Consider the following 22,918-nt stretch of genomic DNA (forward strand, 5'->3'; position numbering starts at 1 on the left):
AGCAGGGCTGCGTCGAGCTCTGGGGCCCCCAGCACAAGAAAGACATGGACAGGCTCGAGTGGGTCCAGAGAAGGCCACGAAGATTCTCAGGGGGCTCGAGCACCTCCCCTGTGAGAACAGGCTGAGAGAGCTGGGGTTGTTCAGCCTGGAGAAGGGTCCGGGGAGACCTTATAGTGGCCTTCCAGTGCTTAAAGGGGGTCTAAAAGAAAGATGAGGGCAATCTTTTTAGCAGGGCCTGTCGCAACAGGACACAGAGTAATGATTTAAACTAAAAGAGGGCAGGTTCAGACTAGATATAAGGAAAAAGTTTTTCAAAGTGAAGGTAGTGAAACACTGGAACAGGTTGCCCAGAGAGATGGTAGAAGCCCCATCCCTGGAAACACTGAAGGTCAGGTTGGATGGGGCTCTGAGCAGCCTGATCCAGCTAAAGATGTCCCTGCTCACTGCAGGGGGGTTGAACTAGATAACCTTTAATGGTCCCTTCCAACCTGAACTATTCTATGATTCTATCTGAATTGTACCGGAGAAATACAGATAGAGCTTTAGTTCTTGCTATGAAAACGTAAAAATGAAAGTACTGGAAGATACAGGGGGATGAGGTGAAGAGACAAGGGAGGAAAAGGATGGTCATATATTGGAAGAACGAGAAAATGAGTACAGAAAGTGGAGAGGAGAAAGGTTGATGCTTCTTTTTGGTATTAAGGAAATAAAAAATAAGTATCAGATGGGTAGTTTCATTTTGAAGGATATTTTATTTTCAAAATTCTGCTGTGAGGGAGAGTTTTCATCCAAAATTACCGTCTGATCCTGCCAGAGGTACTAGGGATGTTAAGAAGAAATATCTGCTCTTGTAAGAGTTCAATATTAATTGGTTTGGTCTATTATGATGTACTTTAGGGGAGAATATTGGACTTTTTATCCTGCATGTTCAGATCTTGTTTTCCTCTTTTTTCTTTAAAAAAGTGATATACAGTTTTGGAAACACCTGAACCATTTTTGCCACATTTTGACAGGCGTGTTTTTCAGTGTTCTTTTTTTTTCTAAAGATCCAGTTGTCCCATTTCTAGCAATATTTATTTTATTTTAGAAAGTCATCTGTAATCCAGCAGCCATTTTCCAAACAGCAAAACAGTGTGTCACAGGGAAAATTTCAGCCAGCCCAACTGTGAATAAATGTTTGAACTTTTAGATATTACATTCAATATATCCATAAATCTTTAAGGGTTTGTGCAAACACTGCTATTGAAAATTTCTTCCTACAGTCTGTTTGTTTCCTGTCCCTACCATCAACCCAGAACTACTCTGGGATGCAGGCCCTCAATGCTGGCTTGTTTCCTCCCATAAAAGCACTAAGAACATGATTATGATGTGTACTGAAAGCAAGCTGTATACTGACTAAGTAACAACATTTTCTGGCAAAGTCACAAATATAGCTGATAACCAATTACCTCTGTATGGTATATAACATATAATCAGCCTGTCTGCAAAATGCCAGCTGTGTAATTAAAGACCCAGCAGTTACCATTTCAGTAAACAGTCTATGCATAATATTTGGATTGTATAATTTCCTGACTTATCTTTGAGTATAAATACAGAAGCATGGATATACAACCATTCTTCACTTTACAGAAATTGTTAAGGTAGCCAAATAGGACTCATTACCGCCATTTATCTGCATTATGTCCTAATTACATACTGGAACTGATGTAAATACAGCACTAAACTCTATGGGGAAGGAACATCTATTTCTTATGTGTCTTTCTACAGTTACAGCTGCCTCCATCTCAGACTACAGCAATATTCAAAATTATTACAGCAGTGGGCTCCCATACAAATAACACTAAGTGATTCTCTGGAGCTATCCTCCCAGTTTAATGTGAGAGTTGTGTGAGAGCAGGAATTCTTTTATCTCTGATTTGCACTGTGCACCTTCAACAGAGCAAATATCTTTCAAGCAAATCACCTTTGCCAAAGTGTAGATATTGTGAAAGGGTGTTTAATGCCTGTGTCAGTTCTATCTTCCTTTGCTGAATACGTTTAAAGCAACCCTTACAAACTTGCAAGCAGTGTCAACAGTTCCTTCAGAGATAGCAAGCCTTTGAAGAGGGATTTGCCAGGTGATGGAAAGCCTTCAAAGAGCCAGCAGTATCCTTTTCAGCAATAAAGAAGTCGTTAGCCCAGGGGAGTATTCTGATGGGCTTTCTTCTGCGTGCAGACTACCCATCCTGGGAATTCTGGTATTTTCCAGGTGGTTGGTGAGAACTGAGGTGTCCAGACTGGGTATTTACTTCGTGTGTGAAAAATAGCACATAGCAATTTCTGTGGGATTTAAATAGAAATGGACAGTCTGGTGGTTTGGTCTAAGGAAGTGAGTGATGCGTGTTGGTGGGAATGTATGAGGGAGGAGGAGGAGGAGAGAGGAGGTCTCTTCAGAATCTGGTTTTCAGAGCTGAGCCCAAATGTTTCCCCTCAGAAGCAAACAATCCACAACTAGCTTGTTTGCTTTGTCTCTGGAGTCTAATTTGCATTAATCACATTCTCTGCACCTTGATATCATGTCTAAATAACTGACTGAAACAAGCATTCTGTTTGTTCAGCCACCAACAGCAAGGGAGGCATATATCATCCTATTTTGAACAGTGACAACCTCCTTTTTCTTACTGCAACCTCCTTATGCTCAGAGAGAAAAAAAATACTCTGTTATTGAACATGCCTCAGGAGTATGGCCAGACTTCTCAGCTGCCTGGTCTTAGTCCTTGGAGCAACAGGCAGTCAAGATGCCTGACTTAAATGTAATCTTTAACATTTGAGTATTAGTATTTCAGTCAGGTTTTTAGAAAGCAAACTGAAAAAATCCACTATATTAATGTTTGAGGAGTACTTGCAAAGGATAGGAGAGCTTGTTTTGTATTAACACTCATAGTGTTATCGTTGGTATTAACGAAATGTAAAGTATTGAAGCAACTGGGAAGCTGCTAAGAGTCCTTTGTATGGTCCTGATCCAATTTTGATGAAACAATAACTACTAGATTTAGGAACTAGCCACGAGATAATGTGCCTCTGTCAGAAAGGGTGATGGATTGTGGTTTGGCCAGCAAACCATGAAGAACTGCTTGGGACTGCCAAGATTAGAGAAGAAGGAAGCAAAAGGTAATTCCAGCAAGGGGAGATGGCAACCACTACTCATTGACCACCCACTCAAATTATACCACCTACTCAAAAGGACAATAAAAGACAACAGAGGTTGCTCCCTAATTTGCATTCGAAGAAAGGAAAAGGAACTAATTACTGAAGGGAATAATGATGAATATGTGTTAGCTAAGGGTGTAATTATGAAAAACTCAGAGGGCAGGAGTGCTGTTTTCAGACTGATACCCATGCGTATCAATGAAATAAAATACCTTGACTCTGTGTGTATATTGGCATTTTACACACCGAGTACTGGACCCCGCTTGTGGGACAATAATACTCTTTTGTTTAAATTCAGTATTATTAGCATACTGAAAAGTATTTTCATGGTTTTCTAGCAAATAATATATTTCAGGATGCTAGTTAAACATGTATTTAATTTAGTTTATAACCAGTACTCCATTTGCATACCATACATATTACTGAGCCTTCCGAAGAGTGAAAAATAAGTTCACTGCAGATCTCTTAATAGAAATTAAACAGGCAGAATCCCTACACATATCATCTGAGCAGAAGGCAGATCGCAGAGATCAGAGAAAGCAGTTTAAATTCCAGATAAGATTCAGATATGAATGAAGAGGACTCGTGAATGCGATAAAGTAGAATTCTACGTGTGCTGTCTTGAGGTGGGAATAAACTCGCAGACCAAAACCTCATTTCAACTATCTTTGAAGTTAATTTGCTCAAAAGCCAACAATTCTTTTCAATTTTGGTTATACATCAATTTTAGAAAAGACGTTAATAATACAAGAATATAAAACTAACACAATTTGCTCCTCTATGTACATGACAACGTTATCCCTAACCTATTTGGTCACTCATCATTTATATAGATCATAATGTGTACCTTTGTAAAAGCATTAATAGCCAAAATTTAACAATTTAATTGAAAACTTCAATAAAATAATGTCAATCATATTTCCAGTCTCAGACTGTGAAACAAATGAAGTATTTGGGCTGTTTCAATTAGGTTGGAGGTCAAAGGATCTGTTGGGTTTCCTTTTTTTTTTCCTTAGTGTTTTTCTTATTTCTTAAGTGGTAATAATGTGTTCTATTTGTGAATAGTTGTCAGACATTATCTCCCTAAGTCTTTGCAGTTTTTAATCTCTGATCATACATATAGACATTTGGATATGTAACATAGGTAGTAATTTCTGTAATTTAAAGAGATGCTTAACAGTAAATTTATACTGACAAATCATAGCATAGATCAATACCTGGCAAATAAATAAATAAATCAATCATGTAAGCCCTTTAAAGTTGGAGGCAGAAAATTAAGCTTGTAAAGTTTTTTTCTGGGTTGATTCAACTGGATTGCAAAAAATATTACCATGTTTCGTTATTAGGTAGAAAGTGCATTCATCTCACAATAATGATCATTCTTTCCATTTAGAAATAAGCAGTTTCCTACCCTGATAGGACCAGGGAAATATTTTATTGAGCCTGACAAGTTGCAGCATTTCACTGTGGGAGGTATAATGCCTCTTTCTTCCCTTTCTTTTCCTGCTCTCCACAGCAGTAGATTTCAAAGGGCAAATCCATGCTGACAGTGGCCATGCTGCATTGATGAAGCAAAGTTCTTTACATTATCCTGGATAGTTCTATTTATTCTTTTGTATGTGCAGGCAACTTGTTTGTGGAACATAGGTATGGTCTGCAAATAAACAGCAGTAACCATCATATTAACTACTAGATGTCAGAGCACCTTACAAAGACCATTAGCATAACTTTTGAAGGTTATCTGTTGGTGAAACCTGAGCAAACTGGGAGTCTCTTTGAAAGTCTTCAAAGTAATATACTTTTTTTCTGTTGATTCTACAGGGAAGTTAGCTACCTGGTTTATGAAGAGGAGGCACATTTAAAATGCACACCCAATTTTAACACCTAAATTAGGTAAATAAAATCATTGTCTCTTCCTCTAGCCCCAGGTGGCTTGTGGCCTGTATATTTATTTTAATCATCCATAAAGACAAGACAGAAGGAGCTATAAAGTGTATGGGTCAAAAATACCATCACTCAATCAAAGAGATCAGAAAGCACGTAATTGGTCATAATTGGTTATGGTTAGTTGAATGTGAAAAGCCAAGTAGAAATTGCCTACTATTGCCTACGTGTGGGCAATACAGAGTTTATCTGCTTCTGATAAACATTGCTGTATATATATAGTTTACTTACCTTTTAATTTCCTGCTACTTTGTTGATGAGTGAATGCACAATTCAGAAATAGACATCTGAGTATCTTAAAGAACAATGGTTTGGTTTAGTAAGGATGCAGGATTTTAAAAGATTCAGTGTGCTTATGATCTATTGACAAATTTTGAGTAATAAATTTTGAGATTTACAAAAGTTCTGTGATATCAGGAACATCAGGCATAAAACTTCAACTGGGTGCTGTATAAGCCTCAAATGTATGCTGTATAACATTTGGAAAACTAGTTTGAAGGAAAAGACAGCATGCATACTTATGCTACAAAACTGAGTTTGAACTCACAGCTTGTTGTGATAGTGATGAGTGAATCCTGAGTATTTACTGTGGGTTCTTTTAGTTTAGTTTTCTACCATGGTTTTTTTTTTATTATTTTGTTTTGGGAGGTTCTTCTGTGTAGAATGCACATGGAAATATATGAATTTATGGAAGGGTTGCATTTGTCCTAATGGCGATTTTGAATTTTTTAGCCATTGCTAAAGGAGTATTTTATAAAATGCTAAGAAGAAAGTCTGATGACTGTGGGCTTTTTTGTACAATGAACAGTTTTCTGATACCTAGTAAACTCTTCTTCTTTAAGAGAGATGAAAAGTAAACAGTTATCTGATACTTCTTTGAGATCACTAATTGTGACAAACAGTTGGACTGCTAAGTGCTGTTTGACCTTACATCTTGGTAATTCTCTGCCTTTTGTTAGTTCATGATGAAGTGGTGTTAATTAATAGGAAAACAAAGGGAAGAAAAAAAAAGGAAAAAAGTAAAATGACACTACCTGTATGAGTTACTGTTCAGTAAAGCTTTCTGTTAAAGGTAGTGAGTATTATAAGAACAAAGAGCAGCCAAAAAGGAAACCTTTTTTTTTATTATTATTATTTAAACAACAGTAGAGAAAGTTGCTAAATGCTTATTTAACTGGTCTACTCACCTCCTGGTTTTCTAACTTCTGCTGAAATCAGTGCTGCCTCCTTCATTGGGCATCCGTTTCTGACAGCCTTATGAGAAGGGAATATTGCTTCTGAAGCAGGGTGCCACTTCAACTACACCCATGATATACTCTCATTTAAAGACTACCCTTCAGCCTAGGAAGCTTGGAAAGAGGGGTGGCCCGATTCAGAACACCATGTTCAAATAATGTTCAGTAGGCTTATTATTTACTTGAGGGAGACGGAGGCAGAGGGAGAGTGTAATGACCAGGAAATTTTTCCTTACTAATGAAGAATAATCAACACATTACTTCCTAATCCCATGAATATTTCTTTGTGAGATCATTATAACAGTTTATACAAATTATTTTACCTTATATTACCTACCATGACTTTGTTATTTGGTAGCTGAAGGAATATCAATAATAGTTTTATATAATAGTATGGTTAACAGCTATCAGTTTTCTATTAGCTCTGTTTCACTTCCGTAGTTTAGTTTCAATTTCAGTCCAACTCAATTATTAAATATTTAGTTTCTGAAAAATTTTTATGTATCTTTGGATGTTCTGATAATTTCTTTTTTTTTAGCAGTTTTTAAATCGATTTGTTCTGATACAAGCTGTGAAATTACCCTGAAGTCTTTACAACTAGAATAACAGACTCACAACTGGTACAATACTACAAATTGGTCTAAGAAAATACTCACATTGATATTAGCTGTTTGGGATTTATTCATTTTAGTCATTATACCATGCTGACATTTTGAAGACAATGTTCCCTTTTTATTCTAAACATTGGAATTCCATAACTGTTCTGCAAACCTGTTTTCATATTTATTTCACTCTAGGTTGTAATAAAAAAAAAGTCTGTTTGTGTATGTATGTATGCATATGCATATATATTTTATACATTCATACATATATATGTACAAATAAAAGCTAGAAATTATGGAACCGTTGAATTGTTTTTGACACATCCTTCCCCACCCACTCATCTCTCAATCTTACAACAATGTAAAAGTCTTTAGGCACAGTTACAGAGTAGTGTAGATATTTCTAAGAGTAGGACAGGAGAAGAATCTTTCCAGGTGAATAGACAGATGTATTTCAAAGTAGAATGGTTTCTGATGCATAAGGGCCAGCAGTAATATCATGCAAGGTCTTATCAGGGGGCTGCAAAATGAGAGGCTAAGAGCTATCTTTGATTGTTTTCCCCCTCCTTTCTTTTTCTACAGTTAATGAATAGAAGTTTACCATTAGATTTTTTAATTCCTTTCAGTTTTTATGTTCTGAAGATTGGTTTGCAGATGACTCAAATGTCATATGTGGTTGGAATAAAGTTGACTTCATTAGATGATTGTATAATAGAGTGGATATTGTGATTACAAAAGAGGGCACAGAATACTGCAATGACAGACAATGATGTACTCTGCCTGGCAGAATGCCAGCAGCATGACAGAGACAAAGAGAATGTCTAGCGAAGAGGTCAATGCTACAATTAACATCCTCTCTCTGGCATATGGGGCAGGTAGTTTAGACAGAAACAGGTAATAAATATTAAAAAACACAGATCTATATACTTAGCTCTTTTAAACTAAGGATGATACGCAAATCAGATTAAAACTATCTCATAGTAATAAAACATTTACCCAGTTGCCACAGGGTGACTGCTGTGTCTTTGTTCACCCCATTCTTTGAGATGAAAGACATTTGCTGTGTCAGTCAATCTCAAAATAAAATACTCTACAGAGCTCTGCGAGATTCGGGTTTTTATCTCAGAAAAATCAAAGATCAAAACATGTCTTACATCTGTAAGTCTGGTACTATATACAGACTCACCTCTTTCAGGTGCTTGCCGTTCCTTCTGCATTCATTTGGATGTACATGGAGGGGAAAGGGCTGAGGAGAGAGAAAAAGGATTGCTTTTATTTGTCACTGCAAGGTAAATAGGCATTTGCAATAAAATGCAGCAAGTCATTTCCTATGGGAATATCAGTAGCTATAAAGAAATATGCTTGGCAAGCATAACATATAAATGTATTTTCAGGAATTAGTTTTGGATGAGTTGGTATTTCTCAACAGAAAAAAAATGTTGAAAGATGGTACTTTCCTCACCAAATTTTCCAAATTATTTAATGGACATCCACACTACTGTTTGACATGTTAAATAAACCATACTGCATAATAAATATCAGAACTGAAGGTATTGTAATAACATATTCTACCTATATTTTCTTAAGAATACTAAACAAATCTTAGGGCTGTTTCCTAAATAGTCTGTGATTATTTTTTTTTTAAAGTGAAAGTAAATGTCTTAATTGTGTAAACATTAAGCAAAGATAAGAACATGGACTAGACAGTGAGTAAACAGTTGAAAATATTGATTTGGAAGGACTGTGATTAGATATGTATTTATTTGCATATAACGTTTCCTTGAGCGAGGTACATGAAAAAATACATTAGGTTTATACTCAATACATTTCACTGAGTAGTTTACATTGAAATACTTGTTTATAAGGTGTACAAAATATAATTTTAAAACAAGCAGCATTAAACTGCATTATCTTTTCCATTAGTGAGATTATAAGGGCAAAGAAGTGCCTCCCAGTTCTTCACCTCTGATTCCTCTGTTTTGAAATATACTGTCATGGAAAATGTCTTCTGCTTTGCTTAGCTTCCTAAATAAGGTGTCAATATAATCACATGTGAAGAGAGTTTTAGGGGCATTGTTGTCAGGGTTTCATATTGTCTGTCTATGAGAATGTAGCTGATACCTCATTTAGGAGCTCTGACTTGCTCCACTGTCAGTAGAGCCTTGAGAATGAGATTCCTGTGGCTCTTGCCCACCTTAATATAATCCCAAGAGGCTTCCCTTTTATGCATGCAACCAGAGGTAGGGAACACAAGCTGGTTTCCTCACAAAAAGTCCTATGAGGAAGCAATAACTTGCTTAAGAGTTGCGTAAGGAGCAGGGAAGTCTCTTTTGCTTCCTTCTCTGGTCAGCATTCTTCTGATACTTAGTTGAGTTTCAGAAGGAAGGGATTAATTTGCACATTGTTCAGTCTCCTTTATTCTTGGACTGATCCCACACATTCCTTTACAACTGCAGAATTGCATGGCAATAAAATGCATGGATCACAAGATACGCTGCTTTAAGGTCTTAGAAAGCCAGTTTTACAAGAAATAAATTTAAAAGACGGTTTATTTAATTTAATAGAAGGTTTATTTAATTTTCCAAATTCTTCCCCTATACAAAGCTGACATAACATCAGCATGTGAACTAGAGACACCCAGGTTCCAATACAGGTAGTAGCTATGGAAAAGCTTCCTCACAAAGGAGTACAAATAACTCCATCTAACAACCACTACTGCTAACAATTGGAAGAGTGGTGATGCTCTGATGTCATAAGCATAAAAGCACTGATCCAGAGCAAAGCAATCTGGTTGGATTTTTTTAACTTCACTGCCTGCCACCAGCTGTCAGAATTCAGGAACTTGCTCAGAGAGACTTTGTGATAAAATTCAAGCAGGGCTATGCAGGCTAAGGTTCAAACTACAACTTTTATGGGGAGATTAAGCATGCAACAGTATTCTTATAGAAAAAACCTGAACTTGTAGCTTGCGAAGGTGCTTGTCAGTGTATCACCCTTTAATTTAACTGGTAGGAGTATATTGATTCCTTCTTTTCCCATATACAGTATATTTTACTTCCAGCCTGCCTTAATTACTACATACATACTGTATTTATTACCAATTCAGAGGCCAGGCATATTGATTTTACAGACAGTAAAAAAAAAAAAAGTGTCATGTGAGGGAGCTGCTAGAGGATAAATGTAGAAAGGGAAACCCAAAGAGATTATTTAAAACAAAACAAAACAAAACAAACAAACAAACAAGCAAAAAACCCCAGTACATAATATGAATATTTTAGAGCTTTATTTAGAGTTTTCTGAGGGAGTTGTGGAGGTATTTGGGACATATTTGCAATCTGCACAGCTCCATTTAGTGGTCAAGCATATACTGACCCTTATCCACAAATGTTTTAATATTCTTGAGTTTCAGTGATGCTTAAATTGAGTAAAGCCAACACACGTGGTAAATGTCTGTCCTAATGCACAGAACCTATTACTGAGGTAGAATAAATAATGCTACAAGACATAATAATTTATATTACTGGATGAATTTGATTAGTCTGTGTTTGCACTTTGCTTTTTTTTTATTTTCAATAGCTCTTCCACAAAATGAATATGCTGGCAGATTATAGTGTAGCACAAAACCAATTTGACACGCATATCTATCGATTCTCACAAAAACAAATTTTTACTATAAACCCTGCATATTCACAGCAGAAATACATTTTTCTTCATTATACTAGAAAACAGAAATGCACTAGGTAACCGAGCTATCCAGCACATACTGAATACCTGCATACTGAAATACATACTTGCAGTCTACATTAGGACATTTATAGCAGTATATTGTTTGTTCTTGGTGGTGATGGGATAATTAAAAAAAAACAAACACAAAGACATGATAAGGTGTTTATATACAATGAGAAAAAAAGATAAAAAGTCAACTGTGTAACTTATTTCCCTATATCACTTAATCAGCTTTTGCAGTTAGCTCAGCTACTGAAATTTAAGGCGAAGATTTATTAGAAGAAATCAAAAGAAAGCAGCAGAGTTATCGCACAAGCAATGCCCTAAGGTATATTCTCTTCTTTTTTTTAAACTAACATGCCGTAATTGTAGAAGTCTGTGGATGAGAACTGACAATAGGAAAACAATTAAGATACTAAATTAGTTTCTAAAGTAACAGATAAAAGCTCATTCAACAACATCTTTAAAGTTCCCGTTCATCAGAGACAACAGTTATAAAACCCGCTGAGTGGGACAGAGGAAAGCCTTTTTTTATGCTCATCTTTGGCTTGCCTTTGTGCAAAACTCATCGATCTTGTGCGTTATGACTAGACTGCCTAAAACTCTCAAGAATTTTTATTTTTATTTTGCATATGGAAATATACAACATTTTTCTTTCAAAAATTGCAAATATATGTAACTTCTTCACCTTTACTTGAAATCCACTGCCAAATGTTTCCAAATTTATATATTTTTCAAGTTTGCTTCTTACAGTGGCACTATTCCTTAGGTCCCTATTAAAGGTGTAATGAAACCGTCTTTCAGAACCTTTAATTGTGTTGCCTTTGAGCTCCTTCTTTGTATACAGTAAAGAGCTTTCTCTCAGTGTTAGAAAAATATATTAAAATATACAATAAAAATATTTTTATATATCAATATGTATAAAAAGTTACCTACTAAAATAGATGGGAACCATTTAAGTGTCTGTTTAGTGTCACCAACAGAAAAGTACAATGCCAAAATTTGTAAATTTTTACAAAGCTCTTCTCTTATTTTGGAGATGGAAAGGAAAATGTGATATTTTTTAAACTCAAGATTATATCCCTGTCCCCATCCAAATATGATCTGTGTTCTATACAGTGTAATATATGCTTTGAAGCAGATTTACAAAGCATGTGGCTGCTTTCAGAACAGGGCAGAGGGTTTGATCTGGGTGCTGTAACTGAGTGGATAATGCTAACGCCTTTAAGCGTAAGATCAAAGGGACATTCCCTGCATTTGTTGTCTTCTTTAGTGTAATGAGATAAAAATGCACAGCCTGAGTTGTCTCTGCATGTTTACAAAGTTTTTGCAATGATGACCTCCATCAGCCCTATCAAGACATGCTTGCAAATAAGGAAACTATTCCATTGTTAAGGTTTTTGTAAAAGCACTGTGAATACTCTGTATGGGAGCATACAAAGGATTTGAGGTAAATGATTTGCTTGCTGAAGGACTTGCAGATTTATAAATACAGTAAGTGTGCATCCAAAGAGAAAGTGGTGCTGTTAATAAAAGCATAACAATGCTTAATAATATTAACTGTTAACTGAATCTCTTAATGAAGCTACGATGCACTGCAACTCTTTATTAGTGGAAACACCTTCTGTAGACTGCATTTTTGTAGACATGCACAACATTGGAGGGGACATTTTTGTACGGAAACAGTGACACACTAAGCATGACTAATTTTCTATTATGCTACTTTACAAAAATATGCAATTTATAATCCCAAGTTTACTCCTGACCTCCTTGCAAGCTGAGATAAGCATTAGTATTCTAGCTGCTTGGGTATTGCAATCCCTATGTGAATGTGGTTCTTCTTTCGTTAATGACCTCATTTTGCTATAAATGAATATAATAGCCTTCTCCACTACAGTCTTGATTATAGACTGGCTTAAATATTTTACTTATTGAAGTAGTACCAAACAGCAAAAAATAGGTTTGATGAGAGGACACAGAATTCAACTGCAGTGAAGAAAAGACTGCTACTGAAGTGCTCCATGGTCTTATAAACAGTTAAAGTTCTGTAAACACCAGTACCTCTTGGAGTGACATTACAGCAGGTGCGCATCAGTTTAGACAGGATGATTAATATTCTGAAAGTTGAACAAACACAAGTGCACATTCTTTTTTCAAGTTGTCACCTCTGTTGATAAGAAATCAATAATAGAAATTAATTAATTAATGAATATTGATGTTTAATGGAAATTAGAATTTTTCCATTAAAAGAAAGAGAGAGACGGAGATTTGAACACCTTTGTGATTTCTATGTATATCTTTTATTCGTTTTCAAAAAAGGTATGCTCTACGTTTGCAGATTTAAAACACCTCTAGTCTGTGACAGAAATAGAAGTATTGGTCAGGTTGGGCTCACCAGCCCAGCTATTTGCAATGACTACTACACTCTTAATAAACAAGTTTTTCAAGTTTTTAGAACACAACTCACTGTCAGTAGTCAGTCTCTTCTTCAGTTGAAGTACATAGAATGTCCCTCTGAGGAGATGCACCAGCTCCTTTAGCATTTCCTTTGGCATTTGACCTTTGGGCATGAGCTGCACTGCAGAAGATACTGCATAATTTCTTCTCATGTGCAACTATTTCAGTGTGAATCAGTTAATAAGACTGGAATTGAGCCTAATTTGCATGAGAGTTAGTGAGTGAATGTGACCCAGTTGGTTGACCAGTTTGTTAGCAACATATTTAAATGAAAGCAAAACAGAAAAGGGGGAAAAGGACCAGGATTTTAAAAAAGCTGCAGTGGTATTGAATTTATTGTTTTGTTATCAGTTAATATTTAAGGTGCTATAATAGATTAAATGCTGTAGGTAAAAAGATGCGAAAACTTGTACCAAGGGGAAAGGCTGATAGAGGTACTGGAAAAAACAATATCTGAAAGACAAATGGGAGGACTGTGTATCACAGGGATATAAGAATGAGAGAGTTACCTAGAGGATAAATTCCTCTGTTGCTGCTTGCAAATACTTGAAATGGAAATTCTTTCAGAAAAAAAAAAAAACAACTTAGCTTAAAGTGTTTACCACTCTGCTGATACTAGCCAAATCACAGTGAAAGAAAAGATAGAAAAGAGCACTCCAGTTAGGTTGAAAGTATTTTAGCATTTTCAAATGAAATTTTTACAGTTTGTACCTTCACCTTGTTGTTTGGGGTTTTTTATTTTATTTTTTCTCCTTTATGTCTGAACTATGTTTACAATCAAATATCATGACTGATGAAAAACAGTAATTTTGGATTTTTTTTTTCCACAGATAATTTATTAATTGGGGTGGTTTATTTCTAAAAGGGAATTTTAAAAAACTGTTTCGCAAAGCAGTTCTGTTCTTATTCTTGTGAGCCTTGCAGTTCACACTAGGTGTTATAAATTAACGGAGGAGAAGTATTGTGAAGCTGGCACTAAGAAAGCAAGAGTGGAACAAAGGAAGCAACAAGATCTGTGGGGCAGGGCATAGCAAGTTTTCAATGAGGCCTTGCTTAGCTAGAATTTGTTCTGCCTCCACCAAGGTGTAGCTTTTCCAAAAGCATGAAGCTAATTTGGAAGAGGACTTGTGTTCATGTTATGTCATGGCAAACACCTCCATGCTAGAATATGCGCGCTTTGTGTGGTCCGTTGGAGTAGACAGTAGTTGTGGTTCTGAAAGGAATGCACAGATTTTATTCTCTAGGCTCTCTAGACTTTTACTTCTCATCAAAGCCAGTATAAATGTAGAACATCTTCCAATCTTTATGTGAAAGGAGTACAAACTTAAAATAAAGCCTTATACATTTGTCGTCCTTTAAAGAGGATCTGATTTATAAACATGCATGTTGCCAGCATCAGTGACAAATGACGTCCAGTTTTTCAAAACACGGTGGAGTGTGCGTGTAGAAATAACGTCCATATAACCTTCCCGAAATACGTTGTGGTAGGACGCGTCAGAGCGTGGAGACATATTATGCATCTTTCAAGAATTTTGGAGGGGTTTCTCTTTCTTTTTCAAAATATGGCCAGAGGAAGGTGATGGTTGTGTTGCTACTGTACCTCATAGCGTGGTGGTTTAAGATAGCAAACCTGAATTGTAATTCCCGTGGCTAAGAGGATTTGAACATCTCCCAGCTTCAAGACAACTGCCACATCAAAGTGATGCCGTTTCCCTTCTATCACCTTCAATACAATGGTGTTTATGGAATCAGATTTGTAATTTAGCTGGGAAGGGATCTCAGGAGGTCTCTAGGCCAACATCCTCCTCAAAGCAGGGGCAACTATGAGCTTGGAGTAGGTTGCTTAGGCCTTTATCCAGACAGGTCTTGAAAAATCTCCAAGGATGGAGGCACAACCTCTCTGAGCAGCCTATTCTACTGCTTGACTGTCCCTGTGGTGAAATGGCTTACTTTATATCCAGTCTGAACCTGTCTTGTTTCAATTTATGTCCATTGTCTCTTTGTCACAGCATGCACCACTGTTTGAAAAGCCTGTCTCTGTTTTCCTGATAACTTCCCCCTAGGCACTGGAAGGCTGCTGTTACCATCCCCCTAGCACTGCCCCACTCCAGGCTAAACAAGCCCAGTTCCCTCAGCCTCTCCTCACATGGCAAGAGCTGGCCATTTTGTTGGCCCTCCACTGAATTCACTCCAGTTTATCAAAGTATTTCTTGTATTCAGGGGTCCAAAACTAGACACAATATTTTAGATGTGGTGTAATGCTGAGTAAGGGGGGGGATATTGAAAGGTTCAAAACATGTTAAGACACTATAAAAGGCATCAAGAAGTGAAAACAGTGGCATGTTCTGCTTTTTAGAGCTGGATTAAGCTGCTTTCTTCAAGCAACCTGTAGAAAATAACAGTTCAGGCCCCTTAGGCAGAAAGGAGTTTGTGTCTCATACCTGCTCTAAGTAGTGCTATTTGTAGTGAGAAGCAGAGTTTTCCTTGCCTTCCTTTTCTTCTTTCTTCTTACTGCTCTTTTTCTGGATGTTTGAGTGTACTCTGAGAACAATTCCTCAGCAAAGTCACACAAACCAGAAAGATGCAAGTAGTATCTGCTTTCTCAGCTCTAAAGGGTCAGACTCAAAATTCACAGTGAGTAGCACTGACAGGATGTGCAGAACTGTTTGTGTGGTTAAACTCAGTGGTCTGCTGAACATCACTTAAGGGTCTTTCAGGAAGCTAGTTGGAGGGTTGTGAGTTTGCATGGCTCTTCAGTATTGAACTGAGGCACTGGGACGCTGCTTAATGTACAAGTTCTCTTTGTATATCCAGCCAAACAGGTGAATGGTCCATTTTGCGTGACTGTGCCCCAACTGACCTAAGTGAGGCTAAAAAAGCTGTAAACTGTCAAGTGCATGTTCTCATGGGTGCATGCCTAGCCCTTTTGTACAGAACCGTAAAAAGAGACATTTTGCAGCCCAACAAAGTCTGTTTCTAAGCATCATGTGCTTCTCAGGCCAAAGCACCTTGGATTCAGTCCATTCCTAAGGATTCCAGTATAAACCAGAAAAATCTCTGACATTCTTCATCAGAGGGTGCCAAGAGCTTTAATGTCTTGGGAAACTTACTTCATAAGATTTATATTGGGTCTGGTTTTTATCTGTGTCATAAAAGCATATTCAAATGCAGTGACTTGTAATCAGCACTTCAAGCTGGTTAATTTGCTGTGATTTGATTAATACATTTTAGACGCAGGTTGACATGATAGAGTGATTAGACCAACCTAGCCATCCAGCAATCTTGAATTGTTGGATCTCATCTGTAATTTTATCTCATTAGGATAGCTTTACAAATTAGATTTTTAAAAATAAAATTCTTACTTGAGATTTCTTTATTTGCCAAACTAGTATATTTTATAATTTTATTTTCATGGCTTCACTGCAATCATATTACATTCCATTGCCACTGTGAAATGCATGCAGGGAAAAAATTGGCTTCCTATGTTAAGAAGGTGAAGAAGGTGTCTGAAATGACAGCGTAAGAAATTACACTCCACAATTATTTATTTTTTCATTTTGTTGCCTGTGAAATGGCCAGGCATGAAATATTATGTGCTGCTGAGTGACTGGGATGTCTTCTAAAGTTTTAAAAATAACTTTGTTCATTCCTTGTAGAATATTTGTTTTTACAGTAGGTCCCAGAACAGATACTTAAAAGATCTTTTGGTGGAATATACATGTGTCTGTGTACCTAAGCTGTATTGAAATCATATGACAATTAAGCACCTGACCAACTTGGGTGCTTTTGAAATCTCAGGAGGCATGAAGCTGAGACTTTAGATGCCTAAATTCTCTTTAAAATTAAACTTGATGTGTTTATGGGTTGAAATTTAAGGAAAAGCACGTGAGTGATGGTTTGAGGCCTTCACCAAGCTGTCTACACTTGCATTATCTTGTGTTACAGAATATACTAGAAAAAAATAAAGATAAGTTAGTACTTTGCCTAGTGTGGACATCTGCAGTTGGACATCTGCATTTTTCTTGGCAGCACTGGAGCTCACTCGCTGGAGTCTTGAATTGTGGAATTTATGCAATCTTGTGTTTCCAGAAAGCATTTTCTTTGAAAAATGTAACTGCCCTATTGGTCAGTCAACAGAGTAATCAGACTAGCTAAACATTGTCATGCTCTTTGTGTATATGGCGTCCCAAAATGTTTGGGTTTGCGATATTAAAGTGCTCTTGCTTTGGTTAAATATGAGGAGGATTGCTCGCTCATTTAATAGCACTTGGGGCATCCCAAATGATGCAATTTAGGGCTGCAAAACAGAAATTCTCTGGAACAGTTCTCTGAAAAGTGTGAAGTATTAACAACTATCGTATTTGTCATGCAAGGTTTCTCAAACGTACGTCATTCATATTGTTTCATATAAAATGAAACATGCGGCTATGATGCATCACATTCTAATGATCAGGTCAGGAAACTTGGCAAGCTCTTTTTCCTTGAAAGGAAGGACTGCGTAATACTATTCATGATTGCTGTTTGTTCAATAAAGTTTTCAGTCTTCCAATTTACTTACTTTCAATTTTGGTTTCAGTTCATTTAACCTTCAGAAAACATTTGTGCTGTCTACTGCTTACAAAAGGAAGGCTCTAGCAGCCGCTTGCTGCATTTATCTCTTGCTGTGGAGCTACGATGTCTGCAGTAATAAATGTATCCGTTTGAAATAGAAGTGATTAAGTTCTTGTTGAAATGTCTTCTGGAACAAAACATTAGCTTTTACTTTCAAAGGGCAGATATTGCAGCAGATAGCACTTAACCTGGCCAAGGACAAAGTGTTATGTTTAAACGTCACTTTTGTGCTTGCCTCTATGAAACAGCAGGGATATCTGCATTCAGGCACTTCCATTTCTTAATACATCAAAACAAGTATCTCAACAGAAATGAAAGCATGATTGTAACTATTGCTTTATTTTTAAAATTTGTTGTGATTTATTCCTTTGAACTTTTAAATCTGAAAGATAGAACACAGAAAGAAAGAATTAGGCAGACATTGGTATTTACACACTAGACTTCTGTCTTCAGAGGCAGTGATTCATCTATCTGTACATTTCTGAACTAAAACCGAATTTGACCATCTTGCAGTAATCCCTGGTTGTCCAGCTCAGAAATTCAGGAGAGATATGACGTTAGTATTGTCATCTTGAAAGCATGTTGTAACTGTAGATGTTGCTTTTCAAAGCTGATGTGTATCAGTGAAACCATACAGATCCTTATTTTGCCCACTAGCTGGGAAAAAGCTCAAGACTAAAAGATGAAGCGTGAAGAAGACTTGAGTTTCCTCCCTGTCTTGGTTTGAAAGACAGGTGTCTGCGGAGGAAGGCAGGAGCCTCCCTTGAAATGGAAAGTGCAACCCCCTTCCCTCCAAATTATTATAATTTTGAAATTAACGGGCCTTCAGGCAAAGATATGGGAAATAGGAATAACAGTTCTTTACTAATATATATATATATATATATATATATATATATATATATATATATATATAACACAAGGCAAGGAAAACCAAACAACCCACTGGTTTACACTGACAGAGTCAGAAATACAACCTGACACCCTGTTAGGGTGGCAGTAGCAGTCCGATAAGATGGTGGCTGCAGTCCTCCTGAAGTGATGGATGTAGTTCTGTTGAAGCAGCAATCAGGTAAAAGAGTCTGGTCTTCCTCCGAAAGTCCAGTGGTAGGTAGGTAGCTCTTGTCCTCTGGAACTCCAGTGGGGGGAAAAAATCCTCTGGGAATCCAGTGGAAGAAGGCTGCTAGGGTGTTCGAGATCTCAGTTTTTATTTAGCATGGACTGCTTGGCTCCTTCCCCCCCCTCCCCGCGCGGAGCATCTCACAATGGGATGGGGAGTCGTGAGGCAGTTCCTTGATGGGCCATTAACAGGAGATAGTCCAGGAGCGAGTTATCTATGGGTCAGGCGATAAGGCATTGTTGTGCCCATTAACAGAAGATAGTCCAGAGGGGGGGAGGCAGGGAGCACCGCCCCACCTGGTCTCAACAGCTCCTGAAGATGGTAATAGAATACTTTTTTTCCTTTTGGCACATTTTACACTGTAACCTAGGACACTCCCCAAATCAGGTAGACACATAGACTGCTTGTCCATCTGTGTGTGTGCAGAGCACAACAGAGGTCCTTCTAGCACTATGAAGGTCCTAATGCATTTCATAGGACTTTCTAAGTACACAAATGTGAAAACACAGAGCAAATACCAAATTGACTGATTTTCCTATTTTATCCATGTCTCATTTTCAAATAATGTGTTTTAAGATGCCTCTATTTATCAAATATATTCTTCAAGTATGCCATGAGTATTTATAACCATTGTTTTAACTTTCATTATCTTTAGTGATGTATAAATTGCAATAATGTTATTTTTTTTATAAGTGGAATTTGGAAACAGTACAATTTAAAAAATATATGGGATATAAAAATTTGTCACCTGACAATAAGCGCTAATTAATATTTTTCTCTTGCATTGTGTCTTTCAGATTTGTGATAAAGAATGGCATTACTATGTTGTCAATGTTGAGTTTCCCGTTGTTACGTTATACATGGATGGAACAACATACGAACCTTACCTTGTGACCAATGATTGGCCTATCCACCCTTCACACATAGCCATGCAGCTGACAGTTGGTGCTTGTTGGCAAGGTAATATGACAGCAAATAGTAGACAGTAGCATTATGAATTCAGACCAAAAAGAATCTTATTTGTCTTACTGACTGTGTAGTAAATAAATTGCTAAAAGATTGATGGTATAAAATCAGAAGTAAATCCAGAGTTAATAATGAATCAAATCCAGGGTAAAACAGATATGATGTTAACAGGCTTTGCATTCCCACTGTCTAAAGACAGTTTGTGAACTCAGCGTGAATGATTGTCGTCTTTATCTATTGTCTTCACTGCTTTTAACTGTTTCCCTTGATCTCCAACGTTAAGCAAACTATCTAATTATTACTCTAAAAAACTCAAGTTATCTCCTTTCAGTCTCTGCCTCAACTCATGGCTCAATTCTGCTCTCTTCACATTGGATGTATATCACCAATAATTCCACTAACTTAATCAATTCACCCTGTTACAGACCAGATGTAAAAGTGTGAGTAAAATAAATCCAGAAGTCACAGCCCCAGAGCCATACTTGTATGGGCCTTTGCTTAAATATCCTGTTTTCTACCCTTTATAATCCCGCTCTTATTCTTTTTTCTGGTCCTTACGCCACTGTTCCTTTTTCTGTTTTCTGCCTTATACTTGAGGCAGTCCTCTTTTTCTGCTCATCTGCTTTTGTAAAGTTGTCTCCATTACCCTTCCACGTTGATTTTCTATTTATGCACTGTGTCTTGTTTTCACTTAAGACAAAGTATGAAGTGAAGCAAACTATATAATTAGGAAAAAAAGGCTGTGACACAGATTGTGTTTCTTGCCCACTCTTTAATGTTGGCTCACTTTCTCCATTATTACCTTGTTTGCCAGTTTGATCTTTGCTCATTTACCATATGTTATCTGCAAAATTTGGATATCTTATGCGTGGCAAAGCTGTTCAGTGTAAATAGTATTAGAAGCAAATCCAGGTGTTAGATTATGAAAACCTTGGGGTAAAGATCCAATCTTTACTTTGATGACAACATGCAGAATAAAGCCACACTAATCCTAAAACCAAGATTTGATAAGTTTTGAATATTGATCACTGACACAGGTATTATGATACCAAGCTAATCAGCATGACACTAATCCCATACATTTTTAAAAGTATAGACTGATTCTTGTCTAACTGGTATTTGCATGTGTAGGCTTCCATCCCTGTAGGCTGATCTTAGGTGCATTGGAATTTTTCATTGATGCTAAATATATAACAGAGTACATTTCATTTTACTCTAAGGTGCTAATATTCTAGGGGAATGTTACTCCTTCTTTAGCTATCAAACTCTTCAGAAACCAGGACTTCGGTTTAGCCAGTAGTTGGGATGACTAGTTGACAGATACCAATTTGATTTACACAAATTTTCTTTTATTTTGATCTGTTGCTTTTTTTTTTTCTTATATAGTTTTATTGCAGTATTTTTAAATCAAAGTTCCAGAGTTAACAAGTGCAGATTCTGTTCATGAATGGAGTAAATTCAGTTCTTTCCAGCCTGAGCAAATTTCATAGACTATGAATAACTATTGAGTATTAACTTCTGAAAAATCAGCATTTCTCTGTAGCTGTGCTAATGAAATTTTGTTTTAATCTCTTACTTCATGTTTATTTCTAGATTCTTCTGCGCAGGTCTACATAAATATTTCTGTGCATTATTTGTAATACTTCTGCCCCTTAACTTCTTTCATTCATACAATCTGGTTTTATCACTATTACTTCCTAAAAGTCTCCATATTGGTGGGAATACAGTCCGCTCAGCCCTCACCTGAGTTTGATGTTAATCATCATGCAGGTGCCATGTTTTCAGAACTGTGAATTAGTAACTTTATCTGTGGATCATGCAAACAAAGCTATTCCAGTTTTGCCACAGTGCTGCGTCTGTGGGTTTCATCTACCTCCAAGGCAACTGAATACAGTAAGAATAATCTTGTTTCCTTTGCATCTTTGTCTTTATCTCAAATTGTTAAGAGAAAGAATTAAGGTAAAACACTCTCATATAGGCTCACAATAAAGTTATGCCACAGACTATATTTAGTATTTAAGTTGTTAAACAAACAGAAAGTTGCACTTGTTTTCAGACATTTTTAGCTTTGCCCTGAATGATTTGATGGCGTAACGAATAACCATTCAGGATAAGATTCTTCTTCCTTTTTGGTGAAACACCTGCCTTAAACTACTGAAATTTTACCTATTGCTGCTGTCAATATTTACTGCAAGGTTATGTTATTGCTATTTTAATAGTGTGAGAATTGGAGCTCATCAAAAGTAGAAACAAATTTTCCATCATCTCATGAAAATGTAAAGATTTAGCTAAAATAGTGTGCTAGAGATTCTGATAAACTATCATGTGTCAGGGAGAAAGGTGAACTTTCTGCCTGATACTGCTTTTGGCAAAACTTTTCTTTTGATAAGTTTGTTTTGATCACCTCAAACTATATAAAATGAATGGTATGGAAATTCACTATGTTAATAAGATTCAGCACTATTTCAGTCTGTAAAATTATAATTATTCAACATATAAACCCAATCTATTCCATTCAAAATATTAATCTTCAAAATCCATATATTTCAAGAAAAGGTGGATCTATCAAACAAATGATTTCACTATAAATAGTTTCAGTGAAACTGTTAATTGGGTCTACTTAGGATAATACATTTTGGCCAGTAAGCATAGTCTAAATCTTTACATGTTCAAAGCATTAGAAAACTGCTTTATAACCAACTATGATTTATTTCAGTAAAAATACGCAGTGATTTTGTTGTCGTAGCCATTCAGGGGAGTCCTTGTTAAGAGGATATGAGGAGTTTCTAGCTCTGGTTTGCTTAGGCTGTTTCCTTCCCTTTTCATCACAGCACTGGCAGATAAGGAACACAAGCTCTAACGTCTTCCTTTAGAAAGGACACAACGTTTTTTTCTGTCTTCGCTAAATCATTTTGTAGTTCTGAGCCCACAGTATCCATTTATCAAAGTCAAATTATTTGAAAAACAATCTCAGCTCAGACAACTAAATGAACCAGAAGAAATAACATTCCTGTTTTCTTACCACACTAATTCTGATTTGCTCAGAGCAAAAAGTAAGTAATCATGAC

The 22,918-nt window shown here is 36.6% G+C and overlaps 1 protein-coding gene across 3 annotated transcripts in view; it reads left to right on the plus strand.

Annotated features, from left to right (window-relative positions):
• Positions 1 to 22,918, plus strand: part of CLSTN2 (calsyntenin 2) — a 224,559-nt gene that overhangs the window by 177,421 nt on the left and 24,220 nt on the right. For all 3 annotated transcript variants that reach the window (XM_086467855.1, XM_086467857.1, XM_086467856.1), the window contains one exon: positions 19,682 to 19,844. In XM_086467855.1, coding sequence (XP_086323981.1) covers positions 19,682 to 19,844 — 163 coding nt within the window. The remainder of the gene's footprint in view (positions 1 to 19,681; positions 19,845 to 22,918) is intronic.

Source organism: Leptosomus discolor, chromosome 7 (genome assembly GCF_034619465.1).
Source record: "Leptosomus discolor isolate bLepDis1 chromosome 7, bLepDis1.hap2, whole genome shotgun sequence".
NCBI lineage: Eukaryota > Metazoa > Chordata > Aves > Leptosomiformes > Leptosomidae > Leptosomus > Leptosomus discolor.